Here is a 14874-nt window from a genome sequence, read left to right as displayed (position 1 = left end):
TGTCTCTAGATAGACAGATACACACAAAGACACCTAATGCACATTTTCATTTTCCAGACTAGAACAAGAAGTTCTGCTAGGTAAGCAGTAGGACAACTTGGGCTGAGCAAGTCCCACCTACAAAACACCAGCCTTGGGTTGTTCTCTTGATTCTGCTGAAGCTCATTTTCTTCCCCTCCAGGGTAAGAAGCTGAGCTCTCAGTCTCGGTACAGGATGATCCAAATTGACACAGAATGAGCTATATATTATTATCACGCTCTGCCAGCCAAGGCCATAGTTGAAGAAAATACATGCCTAAACATTGCTCTCACTCTCCTAAACCAAGGGCTAGGATTTTGCGGTGTTTGTGAGTCTGCTCTTAGATCACTCCATCTACCCAGACCCATTCTATCCTTGTTCCCCCATGCTTAAAAACAACATCATAGTTTCACTCCTTTGGAAGAAGGAAGAGGAAGGAAGGAAGGAAGGAAGGAAGGAAGGAAAGAGGGCTCTAAATTCCAATTACAAGCCAACAAGACCCATCTGTAGTGCACCTGAAATATTCAGTGTTTGGCATCATCATCATCATTAAATAGTCAGCTATGTCAAAGGATGCCCAAAGCAGATTTGGTCAGGAATTAGGAAAGGAAGCGTGAGCAGCACCAGAGCCAGTTTTGCCTGCCCAGTCTTAGTGAGCTGGGCTAAATTCCAGTCAGGCTCCCATTCACTGGTACACGTGCCTGCAATGCACTACCTATGAAAGAGAGTCAACTGGGAGGCATGGCAGTATAGAGTTGCTGAAGTGAGGACTTGGTCCTGAACCATGAGACCCACTGTGGTCTCAGGCCAGCCACTATCTCCCAGTTTGATCTACCTCCCAGGACTGTGTTTCAGGACAAGCGGAAGATGAAGATGGGGGAGAACAATGTAGCCACCTTATAGATGTAACCCATGAAATATATGCAGTTCTGCCTAATGAGCTAGGCAGATAGCAAACCAGCATGTAGCAAAGGCTACCCACAGCTCACACTGGAAAATCAATAAACAAACACACAAGGGTGTATTTTTTTCCAAGAGGGGGAGGCTGAACTTTAGCCCAAGCGCCCCCCCCCCCGCTGCAAAGAGTACACTTGAACAAGAGGTTCTCCACTGGCCATATGCTGTGTGGTGTGGGGTAGATTTGCTGCAATTGCAATTATTCTGCCAGGCACCAACGTCGCTCACAGGACTTCCATCACCACTTTTCACAGCAAATTATGATCATCCCCCGGGCGCTGCATCCATCCCATGCCCTCTTCCTTCCCCCGCTCCCAGTTCACTTGTGTGTTGTCATTGCTCTGTGTGATCTTCTCCCTGGGCACATGCACTGCTCTCCTGTGGGCCCGCTGTATCACACTGTTCAGTGGTTGTCTATCCCCTAAACAAGGACACAGCTTCTTATGACCAGCATTACAACCATCCTCACTCTCATGCTCCAAATCCTCCCTTACATACTAGCTCGAATTCTTCTCGCTGAACACACGACATTAGCAACCCCTTCATCCCCACAATGCCACGCACTTTGTCCTCTCCCTTGACTGCTCCCATAATCCCTTCCAGGAGCCATCACCAGAGTGCATGTGCATGCATGCATGCATGTGCACATGCACATGCACAGCATGGAACACTGTCAGTCCCAATCCACAAAACAGTGATACCTTTACTGGGCCAACCACAAATGAACAAAATATGATGCAGTTTTCAAAGCTCCGTTGGCTTCTTCATCAGAAAATGGTGTAAAATCATACAGGAGACCAAAAAAAAAAAAAAGGGGGGGGGGGAGAATGAAGGCATTGAAGCCACAGGCATGCATTTGTCAAGATATTGTTATCATTGTTCTCCATTAAGATGGTACTGTGACTTCACTGTCATCCCCCCATAGATGATTTTAATACCGTTGCCTGACGAAGAAGCCAGTGGAGCTTGCGAAAGCTTGCATCATGTATTTTGTGCATTTTGGTTGTTCCAATAAGGTATCACTGTTTTTTGGATTTTGGGTGTCATGTACTTTACTGGATGGCTACCCCTCCCCTCATTCTTAGCTATGTTTAAAAAAGCAACACATGATTTGCCACTACCTCTCAAACCTAGTAATGGAGATCATGATCCCTTTCCCATTTTCACAGATGTGGGACAACAAAATCATTTGTCCAATAAATCCATGATCATTCTGCAATTTAAAACAATGGCATCCCATGTTGCAACACACACCAAGCAAACTCTGGAAAATGCTAGATTTCCATTAGGAACATTGTCACTGTAATACCTTGGTTGGACTTCTCACAGCAGTGGGAAGCAACACTAACAAAATTAAGCAGACCTCTAATTCACCCTGCATTTGCAAGACCTATGCAGTGCTGTTGATACAGGATAACTTGGAGGAAGAATTCAGAGATATGTCCATGTTAGTCTGGAATATCAATACTCAAAGGGATCTTACAGCAACTTTGAAATAACTGTGGGGGAAAAAGTGTAGCATAAGCTTTCAACAGACTGGTTTCTATGAATCTGAGGAAGCAGACCAAGTTTACAGAACCTCATGCTGCAACTTGTTTTGTACAGTTGTAGCTCAAAGGTGCTGCAAGATCTCTTTGTAGGATAACTTGAGGTCTCTCAGTCCTAGGGTTGCCATAAATTGAAGTCATCTTGATGGCAATTAACAATAAATATCTCATCCACCTGCGACAGGAGTAACACAAACAGTACCATGCCATACAATCTCTGTGGTGCATTTCCCACTCCAGAGGCAGGGCTGGCACCTACCTGGGAAATACCTGGGACACTGGCCCATCCCATGTCTCTCTTACACACAAGCTACTTGGCATCTAAAATCCAGCACTGAAGCAAAACAGAAAGAGATTGAGAATGAGATTGAGAGGGGGGATATGCAATACAGAGAGATGCACAGAAGAGAGAAGCAGAGGACAGGTATGATATTCAAACTAAGGAAATAGAGGGGAAGACAGGGATAGAGGGGTGAAATACAGAACTAAGGCAAGTGAGTGCTTCCCACAAGCTCCAGGTTGCATTAGAGGCCCAACAGCACAATACAATCATCTGTCTGGTCTGTCTGTCTGTCTGTCTTCTGTCTGTCTCTCTCCTCTATCTATCTAATCTGATCTATCTACTATCTATCTATCTATCATCTATCTATCTGTGTGTGTCTCCCCCCACTCCCAGATCAATAGTAAGCTTCCAGGTAACAAAGAGCAATCAAACAGAAGGCTGCAACTTGTAAATATGTGCTAGGCTTGTGAATGGAAAGTGGGGTGAAGTGCAGAGCTAGCAGGCACCCTCACCGAGGAGTCCAGTGGGGCAGGCAGTATCCTGGCTCTATGGCAAGGGTATCAGATCAGAAGAGCCAGATGAGCACGAATTCTGTTCCTCCTTAGGGCCACTTTGAGATAAGAGACTCTGACACGTCCAGGAAAGCAGAAGCAGCAGCAGCAACAGCAGCCTGGATCTATGGAGATGGAAGCTGGGAAGGGGGAAAATGCTGCTGGATTCCCAAAGACCAAGAAAATGCAGCTAGGAGACAGTATAGGGTTTGGGACAGGAGTGGGGAATGCTTGCTTTATCAAGGTTGATTTATCCTCACAAGGTGGATTTGGCCCAACGCACATAGTCAGAAAGACATGGGAAAGAGGAGGGGGGGAGAGAGAGGGAGAGAGAGAGAGAAACAGAGTGTGTGTCGTTGTGTACAAGGTCAAGAGGAGCATTTACAGGGCTGGATGGTGGAGTTTATGAGTGGGAAAACAGCTAGGAGAAATATGGAGTTGAAGGACATCATTCTAAGAAGCTGAAATTATTCTGGTTTTAGTTATCTTTCTGTACCTAAGTCTTTCTTATGCAGCATATGATGGGAGACATCATTAGCCCAGGAAGGCTAGTGGGAGTTGGGACCCACAGTCATTCAGTGCATGTTTTGGGGCAAATTTTGCTCCCTTCCATGCCAACGCAACCATATGAGATGATGGCAGCCCAAGATCACCAACCGCCCAAAGTACTATCCTATTCTCTCTCCCTCTCACATGTCCATTTCTGATATCTGTCACTTCATTACTTCCACCTCTGCAAACTCCGTCTATGCCTGAAGGCAGTGGAGATCAAAAAGCTCTTAATTATGTGTCCTGGAATGTGGGGTGGGGGTGGTAGAATATCACTCAGCTGAGGACAAGCTTCCTCTGTGTCTACCTTCTTCAAAGCCTGAACTTATTCTTTCTTTCTCTCCCCCCCCCCCACCTCACCCCACAATCGTCTCCTCTCCTCTCTCTCCAAGCCAGGTGAAGCAAGCATTGTAGGCAGTTACCCAGTTTGTCTCTAGAGACAATTATAAATAAATGAAGGAATATACATACATGCACACATGTAGCTAGGCCTGTTCTGCAGTCTGGAAACTTCATAGGCTCATCTGCCCACAGGGACCTTTTCTTTCCTACACTTTCAGGATACCTTCCAAAACAGCCTTGAGGAGGAGAAAACAACTATTCTTCCACTGCATACACAATATCATGTCCTTTGTGTTCAAATCAAGCAGTCCAGAACTGTCGGGTTGGCCCAAAACATTTTGCTGCCTGAGGCAAAGGGCAAAATAGTGCCCGTCTCTAAAGAAGGTAGGAGAAAATGTGACAACTGAATGTTACTTTGACATGGGTGATGAGCCATTGCCCCCAAACATGGCAGAAAGGAAATGGTTCTCTAGCTTTTTTTGATTTTGGTCTTCAGCTCCCAGAATCTCTCATCATTGGCTGAAGCTTTTGGGAGCTGGTCTAAAACTCATTAGAGAACCAACCCTGGAGAATCAATGGCTTTGGGAAACCAGGACAGGCTACTTTGAACAGTTCAGCGCCTCAAGAGCCCCCAGCATCGGCTGCCCAAAGCAACTACCTCACTGCATCTCACGCAGTGGTGGGGAACATCTAGCCTCCCAGACATTGTAGGGCTGGAACTCCCAACCGCCCTAGGCAAACTTAGCCCATGGTATTTATGGGAAGTACAGTTCAACAACAACAACATCTAGAAAGCTGCCCCTTATGTAATGACAGGACTGGCCTAGCAGTCAGCATAGGTCCCCAGCATAGATCAAAATCCCCCTTGAATCCTTTAGTAGGCATCAGACACCTGGAAAGAAAGCCAGCCCTTAGCCTCCTGGGCTGTGGAGGATGCAAACATGCCTAAAAGGGAGAAACTAATCTGTGATAAATAACCCTGAACATCCCCTCACCTTGAGGCTGCTTCCTGTATCCTGCTCACAAGAACTCAAACCTCTACTACAGGGTGGTGGAGGAAAGAGAATAATTCCTCCCTTCTCCCAGTGCATACATACATACACACACCAAGCCCTTCAATTTGGGGAGCTTGCTTTGACCATCAGCCCCCAAACAGGAAAGGAAAGAGCATGAGAATGAGGGGAAAAAGAGGAAAAAGGAGGAGCGTCTGGCTGCATATGAGCCCCCCTCCCTCACCATGCACAGAGATCTAGGTCAACACTGATGCTTCAAGCTTTAGACAGTTTGTCAAAATAAGGGATTCATCTATTCTTTCCCCCCCTCCTCCCCCTGCCACCCACCATTGCCAATCTCCTGTCTGCCTGGCAACGGGCTACCCTCCACCTCCACCACCCCAAGGCCTTCAGCTGTTGGCCAAGCAATGTCAGAGAAGAGGTGTGGGGGGAGAGAGACCCTTAGCAGGGCAGGCAAGGCCAGGAAGGGGCTTCTCCTGTTGCACTGCTGTCCCTGGGGTCTCCAAAGAAGGGTAATGATCAATGGTAGAGTTTACACCACGATTGTCCTCATCCTCTTCTTCTGCCTTGTGATCTCCCCCCCCCCACACACACACACACTGCATTGCCAACCTCCATAGTCCTTCAGCTTCATTCATCTCCTTCTTCCTACTCCCCCAAGCCTTGCTGTTCAGAACAGTTCAATAACTTCTCCCTAGTGATGCAGACCTCAGTTGCCTTCGGGGTGGCAGAGAAGGTATGAAAGGGGAAGGTGGGCAGGTTTCCTTGCACTCTCCCCCCCCCTCCTTCTCTATCCTTGGAGGGAATGGATGGATGACCGGCTCTTCCTCTTTCCAAGAAATGGTGTTGTTGCGTGCCTCCAAGTCATTTCTGACTTATGGCGAACATATCATTTTCTTGTCAAGGTGTTTGCGGGTGGGGGGTTGCCATTGCCATCCTCTGAGGCTGAGAGAGTGGGTCTTTTTTAATGCTTGAGGATTTGAGCCCTGGTCTCCAGCCACAGTCCAACATGACTCCAACTGCTACTCCACACTGCTGGCTCTCCTCTCTTCAGGAGGACCCTGTCCTTCATTCCTTTCTGCTTGGCCTGACTGCAGCCTGGGGGCATCCCCACCATCCTCCTCCCTCTCTTTGTAGTCTGGATTTGGGGAAAGGGAACCTGGATTGGGGCCAAAGAGAGGACATTCCTGTTGGGGGTCTCCAAATCATTTCTGACTTCTGCCAAGACCCAAGGGGAGCCTGTCATGGGGTTTTCTTGGCAAGGTTGCTTCAGAGGGAGGATTGCCCTTGCCACCCTCTGAGGCTGAGAGAGTGTGACTCACCCAAGGTCACCCAATTTGGGGGGGGGGGTTATGTTGGAGCAGAAAAGAAAAAAACACCCTGATCCCCAGAGTCGTAGCAGCCCAACACTCCCGCCATTACACCACTGCGGGCTTTCCTTGGGTTGACAGGGGTCTTCGTAGGACTGGAGAAATCACCCATTTTGACGCCGCTTCCACTGCCATGGCTCAACGCTATGGAATTCTGGGAACTGTCATCCGTTGTGGCCCCCAGAATCTGCCCCCCCTCCATCTTGTAGCATCGTGGAGACTATAAGACATCTGTATGCAAAGGGATCTGAAACAGGGTGACCAGACGTGGTCCTCCTTTCCCAGCAGCTGTCCTCCCTTCTAGCCTTCCGCTCTGGGGCCACGACCCACCACAGTCCCCAGAGCTCCACGGCAGCACGGAGCCACTGTGCAGGAGGCGTCAGAACGGGTTATTCCTACAGTGTGGACGCAGCCCGGGTCCGGGAGCGCGGATGAGGGATGCTGCTGCTTCAGAGACAGGAAGGAAGGAAGGAAGGAAGGAAGGAAGGAAGGAAAAAAGGCAGGCAAGCAAGCCAAAGGGGAGAAGTGCGGGGGTCTCCAACCGGGCGAGGGGTCTGGGATGAGAGGAGTGAAGAGAAGGGGAGCCAAAGGCACTACTCACCGAGGATCATCCCTGGTTCGTCTCCGCGGCTGCCGGAGCAGCACCTGGCGCCTGAGGGCAGCGGGGAAGAAGGCAGAGGAGCTCCTCTCCTTCTTCTCCTTCTCCTTCCTCCTCTTCCTCCCCCGTCTCCTCTTCTGCTGCTGCTGCTGCTGCGGTGGCTGGAGGCGCTAGAAGCGAGGAGGCAGCAGCAGCAGCAGCAGGAGCAGCAGAAGAGGAGGAGGAGGAGGCGGAGGCGCAGGGAGCCTGAGAGAGCGGACCAGGGGCAGAGGAGGAGGAGGAGGAGGCATCGCCAGGGGGGAAGGGGAAGGGGGTCAGCGCAGCCAGGCACCGGCTCTACCTCCGGGCAAAGGGGGCATACTCCCCCCCTCTCTCACACACACACATAGACAAGGCGGGCTCCCCAGGCTGGCTGGCTGGCGCGCGCCCTCCCCGGCTTGCAATTGGCCAACTCGGGCGCCCAATCAGAAGAGGGCCTGCAGGCAACCCAAAATCATCATCATCATCATCATCATCATAGTAATAGGTAGAGTGGAAGTGACCCCCAGCCTTCCTTCTTTTCCCGGACCCCCCTATTTCAGCCTTTTCAGTCCAAAAGGTCTTCCCTTTTTTTAAAAGCAGGACTTCTGAATTTATAATTTATGAGTCTACTGTCTGTGTGTGTGTGTATATATATATAATATATAATAGCACGGTTTGGTCCTGTCCTCCATTTCTGCCCACGCCTTGTCCTCCTTTGTGGCGGCCACCCTGATCTTGCAGCCCCCTTGGGAGACTTCGGGGCAAGAGAGAATAATAATAATAATAATAACAACAACAACAACAACAACAATAAGCAGCAGCTGGGAGCAGAGGGGGCCTGAGCGTGTCTCCCAAGGTGGCCAGGCTCGGTCCTCCTCCTCCCTTCGCCAAGACCTGCCCTGTGCCCTCCTTTTCAGCCTTTCTGTCCATCAGGAGTCAAGCCCCAAGCTCCTCCTCCTCCTCCCCTCCCTTTTGAGCGGGACTAAGAAGCATGAGTTTGTATCTATTCTGGAGACTTACAAGAACCCAGTCTGCAAAGGGATCTGGCGCAGCAGGGGGACCAGACTTGGTCCTCCTTTTCCAGGACCTGCCCTTCAACCCTGTGTCCAGGAGGAATTCCGAAAGGCCCTCCCTTCTGAGCCTGACTTAAGAAGCACACATTGATATGTATAGGAGCTGGTTTGTTTTTACCACCTCAGGGTGAACCAATGTCCTCTTTCCAGAACATGCCCTCCCTTTCAACCCCACTGTCCAGGAGGACAGTAAAAGGTCCTCTCTTTTGAGGAGGACTTCAGAAGCATGGTTTTCTATTAATAGGAGTGTTTTAACTCATGGTGGCCAGTCCCAAGGACCTGCCCTCCCTGTCAGACTTCGGTCCAAAGAAGAAATTCCAAAAGGCCCTCCCTTTTGAGGAGGACTTGAGAGGCCTGGGTTCATCTTTATATAGGGAGTGTTTTGGGCTTCCTCCATCTTTCCTTCCTTGAAGGCCCTCCCTTTTGAGGGTGCCTGGTCCTGCTTTGCAGTGAAGAGGACCTCTGGTCACTCCTGAGGAAAGTGTGGCTGGGAGCTGAGGCTGCTCTTGCTCCACAGGTCAAAGGCTCCCTTTTGGCATGCCCTGGGCCCAACACGCACCAGAGCATGCACCAGGGAGGCCCAGGAGGAGGAGGAGGAGGAGGCACACGCACACCTGCCTGCCTTTCTTCCTCCCTGCTGCAACAGGCTGAAGTAGGCCAGCTGGGAAACTGAGGGCCCAAACAGACAGGCCAAAATAAAGCTGCTTTGGGTCACTTTGGAGGTATGCTGTTTAAATGACACACTCAGCTTAAGAGGCCAGAAGCTGCGCCAAAGCAATGCTCCAATCCTTAGGACTGGAGCATGGCTTGGCACAGCTTCCAGACTCTTAGGACACATGCATCATTTAAACAGCATACCTCCAAAGTGACCCAAAGCAGCTTTATTTTGGCTTGCCTGTTCAGGCCCTGAGGGACTCACGCACTGCACACCCACACCCACACATCGGTGTATGCCTCCAAGATCTTTCCGACCTGTGATGACCCTAAGGCAGGGTGACCACTAGACATGTCTGTCTCCCCCCTCCCCCCCAGGACCTAGTCTTCTTGTCAAGGAGGAATGTCAAAATGCCCTCCCTTTTGAGCAGAATGCAAAGTGATAGCCCTGTTGGTATGCAGAACCATTAAGCAGAGAGATCTTGCAGCACCTTTGAGGCTCACTGGAAGAAAGTTTCCTTTCAGTTAGTATCAAAAGGTGCTACAAGCTCTCTCTGTGTACTGAAAGAAAGCAGTTGGCAGCATGAGCAACAGTCTATTACTTCCTCAGATGCATAGTATCATAGAATACATATTCTAGTCATAGAATAGAATACATAGTATCATAGAATACATAGAATAGGGACTTAGAGATGGAAGAGACTCCTAGGGTCATCCAATCCAACCCCCTTCTGCCATGCAGGAACTCATAATCAAAGTACCCCCAATAAATGGCCATCCAGCCTCTGTTTAAAGACCTCGAAAGGAGGAGACTCCACCACTCTCCAAAGGAGCATCTTCCACTGTCGAGTAGCCCTTACTGTCAGGAAGTTCCTCCTAATGTTGAGCTGGAATCTCTTTCCCTGTACCTTGCATCCATTGTTCCATGTTCTAGTCTCTGGAGCAGCAGAAAACAAGCTTGCTCCAAGATGACCAAACTGAGGCAGTAATACTTTGGGCATAACATAAGATGACATGACTCACTGGAAAAGACAGTAATGCTTGGTAAGGTGGAACACAGTGGGAAGCAGGGAAGACTGCATTACAGGGGGATTGATTCAGTGTAGTCATGGATATTATTTACACAGATGTAAAGATATTCAACTGAGCACAAAAGTTAGAATTGTACAAGCCATTGGGTTCCCTATTACTATGTATGGATGCAAGAGCTGGACAGGAGGAAAATTAATTAATTTGAGATGTGGTGCTGGAAAAGATGCTGAATATACCATGGACAGGCAAAAAGACAAACAAATGGGTCCTAGAACAGATCAAAGCAGAAATCTCTCTGGAAGCCAAGATGACTAAACTGAGGCTGTCATACTTTGGCCACATCATGAGAAGGCATGACTCATTGGGAAAAACCCTATAATGCTCGGAAAGGTGGAGGGAACCAGAAAGAGGAAGGCCGCGGGATAGATGGATCGAGGTCATGCATATGAATTTACAGGAACTAAGCAAGGCAGTAGAGGGCAAGGGAGTCTTGGAGATATCTACAAGATCGCCATGGGTCAAGATCAATGGAAGGGTGATTAACAACAAAAGTCATGTCCCAGAGTTTGTAAGATCTTAACAGGACTGGTGACAACAGGGTGTTTAGGAAGTCTCATTCATAGGGTCACCATAAATCAAATATCCTCCACCTCACTTCTCTAATACTTGGAAGAACACACATACACATGCGTGCGCACACAAACACACATGCTGGAATATGGAGCCATAAGGGATACTCCTAAACAGTGCTTTTGAAACAAGAGTAGGAAACCTTTAGATCGCAAGATATTTTGAATGAGGACTCCCATAATTTCTTATCACAGGTTATGTGGGCTAAGGGTTGCTGAAGGTTGACATGAAATTTATCAAATACTGTATATCAAATACATCTGTTTTGAGTGTAAATTTACTGCATGTGCAGAAGACTGGAGTACTTAGCCCATGAAAATGAAAGAGATGGAAAGAAATGGAAAGAAAGAAAAAATCTTGCCAGTACTTGGGTCAAGGTGCTGTATAATTCAGTACTGATTGCATCACAGCAGATGCTGTGTAGGTTGCCATGACATTTGTGCAACTCCATTCCATATGGCAATCATAACAGAAATGATTGTGGTATCTGGGGACCAAAGTGTATTTTCCTGTATTCAAAGTGTTACAGTTTCAGTTGTGGGAATATTCCCTGTCCCTGCAACAGAAGTGTAGCCTTATGGAAGATATGGACACAATATGAGCAACAAACAAGAAACAAGCGTGCATTCATTCATAAAAATCCGACAGTTCAGAATTCTAAGGAATGGGAGCTATGTTGGAGACAATGGAATAGTAAATATGGTAGAAAAGGTTCCCATAATCATTTTTTTTCAATTTTTTAAGGGAAAAGGGGATTTAGGCTTCCTTTAGGATTTAGCGGGGGAACGGAAACTACTCCCCCCACACACATTTTCATCCCCTCCCCATAGGCCTTCATATGTTTGAGAGAAGGTTAAGAGGTGATATGATAGCCCTGTTTAAATATGTGAAGGGATGTCATACTGAGGAGGGAGCAATCTTGTTTTCTGCTGCTGCAGATAATAGGACCTGGAATAATGGATGCAAGCTATAGGAAAAGAGATTCTACCTAAACATTAATCATAGAATCGTAGAATCGTAGAGTTGGAAGAGACCGCAAGGGCCATCCAGTCCAACCCCCTGCAATGCAGGAAATCCAAATCAAAGCATCCCCAGCAGATGGCCATCTAGCCTCTGCTTAAAGACCTCCAAGGAAGGAGACTCCACTACACTCCGGGGGAGTTCGTTCCACTGTCGAACAGCCCTTACTGTCAGGAAGTTCTCCCTAATGTTGAGGTGGAATCTCTTTTCCTGTAGCTTGCATCCATTGTTCCGGGCCCTGTTCTCTGGAGCAGCAGAAAACAAGCTGCTCCTTCCTCAATATGACATCCTTTCAAATATTTAAACAGGGCTATCATATCACCTCTTAACCTTCTCTAGGCTAAACATCCCCAGCTCCCTGAGTCGTTCCTAATTGGGCAATGTTTCCAGACCTTTCACCATTTTAGTTGCCCTCCTTTGGACATGCTCCAGTTTCTCGAGGTCCTTTTTGAATTGTGGTGCCCAGAACTGGGCACAATATTCCAGGTGGGGCCTGACCAGAGCAGAATACAGTGGCACTATTACTTCTCTTGATCTAGACACTATACTTTTATTGATGCAGCCTAAAATTGCATTGGCCTTTTTAGCTGCCACATCGCACTGTTGACTCATGTTCAACTTGTGGTCTACTTGGACTCCTAGATCCCTTTCACACGTAGTTTCATTCAGCCAGGTGTCCCCCATCCTATATCTGTGCCTTTCATTTTTCTGCCCTAAGTGCAGTACCTTACTTTTTTCTGTGTTGAATTTCATTTTGTTAGCTTTGGCCCAGCTTTCTAGTCTATTCAGATCATTTTGAATGTTGATCCTGTCCTCTGGAGTATTAGCTATTCCTCCTAATTTGGTGTCATCTGCAAATTTGATAAGTATGCTCCCAATTCTGTCATCCAAGTCATTGATAAAGATGTTGATTAGGAGGAACTTCCTGACAGTAAGGGCTGTTGGACAGTGGAAGACAACCCCTTGGATTATAGTGGAGTCTCCTTCCTTAAGCAGAGGCTGGATAGCCATCTGTTGGGGATGCTTTGACTGAAAGTTCCTGATTGGCAGTGGTTTGGACTGGATGGCCCTTGTGGTCTCTTCCAACTCTACAATTCTATGAGTCTATGAACATCCCAGATGTTCTTGTAGTAACAAAATACCTCCCTGGTACTAGAAAAAACAAAACTGGACACCAACGACTCCCCTCCTTCGAGCTACGAAGAACTAGGCAGAGCTTGGAAAATGTACCTTGTTTGACTACAGCTCCCAGGATCCCACAGTCAGTATGGTCAATAAATTCTGTGGCTGGACATGGCCTGGATAGGAGAAATATGGATTGCATGCCACACGTCTATGGGAGTAGGCTCTGGTTCACAAAAGTTTATGCCAAAATAATACATCTGACTTTAAGGGGGCACGATACTCTTGCTTGTTGCAACAGGCTAAACACAGCTCCTATTCTGGAAGTCATTTCAATGAATATGTACGTTACGATGAGTTTGCATATAAATATTCATCACTTCTCAGTAATAGGGTTGCCAACTCTTTTTCTCTGGCAGGGCTCCCATTTTTTTAACAACTGCATGACAAGCAAAAATTCAGCAAATGAAGCTATTCCCAGAATGCAAAGGAGATGCAAGGATGGAAAAACCTTCATCTGCTGAATTTATATTTTGTTATGGAGATGTTGAGGGCATTACAACAAGACCAGTAAAAAAAGAGAACTTGGCAACCCTACCTAGTGGGTGAAGGAGCCATTACAAAGCAATCTTTATAGGATGAGGTTGCTGCCACACTGCAGAATTAATGCAATTTGACACCACTTTAACTATCATGGCTCCATCCTATGAAAATTCTGGAATTTGTATTTTGCTGTGGTAGCAGAGCTCTGACAGAGAAGGCTAAATATGTCACAAAAATAAAAGCCCCAGAATTCCATAGCATTGAGCCTTGGCAGTTAAAGTAGTGCAGATGCAGCCTGAGATTTACAAGAAGCACCTGCAATAAAATAATGCTTATTGGAGTTTTCCTGTTCAGAATTTTTGCCAACTTTTCATGCTGTCTTCCAAGTTATTCTAGTCTCTCTTTCCCACTCCTTCCCTTCCCCACTGCATTTTCAAATTTTCTCCCACTGTAATCATCAGCTAGCATTTCATGCTTATTGAATATACTCAGTCCCAATTCTTCTGTTCAAGTTTCCCTGCCCATAGGAATCCCTCCCCCCAAATAGTTCTCGTAGTTTCGCAAACCTGTGGGTTTCCAAATCCATCCTCTAGTGGCTACAAAAAGCTGCACGCTTAGAACAGATTTCCTATTTGTTGACACTGGCAAAACCCCTCTGAACAAATCTTGCCAAGAAAACCCCCTCAATAGGGTCGCTTTAGGGTCACCATAAGTCAGCAATGGTGTGAGGGCACACAGCAGCAACAACAAATATAGTTCCAACCTTCATCCAAAACCTCAGGAGAAATGCACAAGCTAATGATCCTCTTTCATCCTCAAAACACACACATACATATAATTTTATCCTTACAAACAATCTCATGCAGTGGATTAGATTTAGAGGGAGTGACTAGCCCAGAATTACTCTCTGTGTGCGCATGTCCTCACCTGTCAACATATGGTGATCCCATGAATTTCAGATTAGTGTTTTCTTGGGCAAAGAATACTCAGAGGAGGTTTTGCTAGTTCTTTATTCTGAAATATAGCCAACAGCACCTAGGATTGGTTGGTGGTCTCCCATTCAAGTGCTAACCAGGGCTGACCCTATCTAGCTTCCAGGATTTGCTGTCTGCTGGGTATTTCATAGAATCATAGAGCTGGAAGAGACCCCCAAGGGCTATCCAGTCCAACACCCTGCCATGCAGGAATATACAATCAAAGCACTCCCAGCAGATGGTAATCCAGCCTCTGTTTCAAAACCTCCAAAGAAGGAGGTTTGGGGCTCTTTGCACTGACCTTAAGCAATTGTTCTCCCCAATCCTACTCCAGCATGTTAACTACAACAGTACATGGTTCCCATATCCCTTGAAACAAAATGCCACTAAACGATGAGCATCCACAGGTTCAACAGCATGCCACTAAGTGATGAAACAAAGGACAAAGCCTAGTGCCCTTATACACACATGACTCAGCCCTTGCCATCACTAAAGCAGATGGGTGTGTGGAAGAACATCCGTTCTATTAAAGGTCCTGACAGGGGCACACCTGACTGTAGCTTGACTTTCCCTTGA

At 47.3% G+C, this 14874-nt stretch overlaps 2 protein-coding genes across 4 annotated transcripts in view; one reads left to right on the top strand and one right to left on the bottom strand.

Moving 5' to 3' along the window:
• The window catches only part of ZNF385A (zinc finger protein 385A), a 314317-nt gene that overhangs the window by 204893 nt on the left and 94550 nt on the right, over positions 1-14874 (bottom strand). Inside the window, exon 1 of one of the 3 annotated variants that reach the window (XM_042449889.1) lies at positions 7233-7496. The exons of the other annotated variants lie outside the window; for them this stretch is intronic. Coding sequence (XP_042305823.1) covers positions 7233-7242 — 10 coding nt within the window. The 5' untranslated portion in view covers positions 7243-7496. Of the gene's footprint in view, positions 1-7232; positions 7497-14874 lie in introns of those variants that run through there. 3 annotated transcript variants of the gene reach the window in all.
• The window catches only part of LOC121921591 (TBC1 domain family member 15-like), a 722109-nt gene that overhangs the window by 687981 nt on the left and 19254 nt on the right, over positions 1-14874 (top strand). The gene's annotated exons all lie outside the window — the stretch shown is intronic.

This window comes from Sceloporus undulatus, chromosome 2 (genome assembly GCF_019175285.1).
Source record: "Sceloporus undulatus isolate JIND9_A2432 ecotype Alabama chromosome 2, SceUnd_v1.1, whole genome shotgun sequence".
NCBI classification, from domain to species: Eukaryota; Metazoa; Chordata; class Lepidosauria; order Squamata; family Phrynosomatidae; genus Sceloporus; species Sceloporus undulatus.
This window is presented reverse-complemented; position numbering and strand designations above follow the sequence as displayed.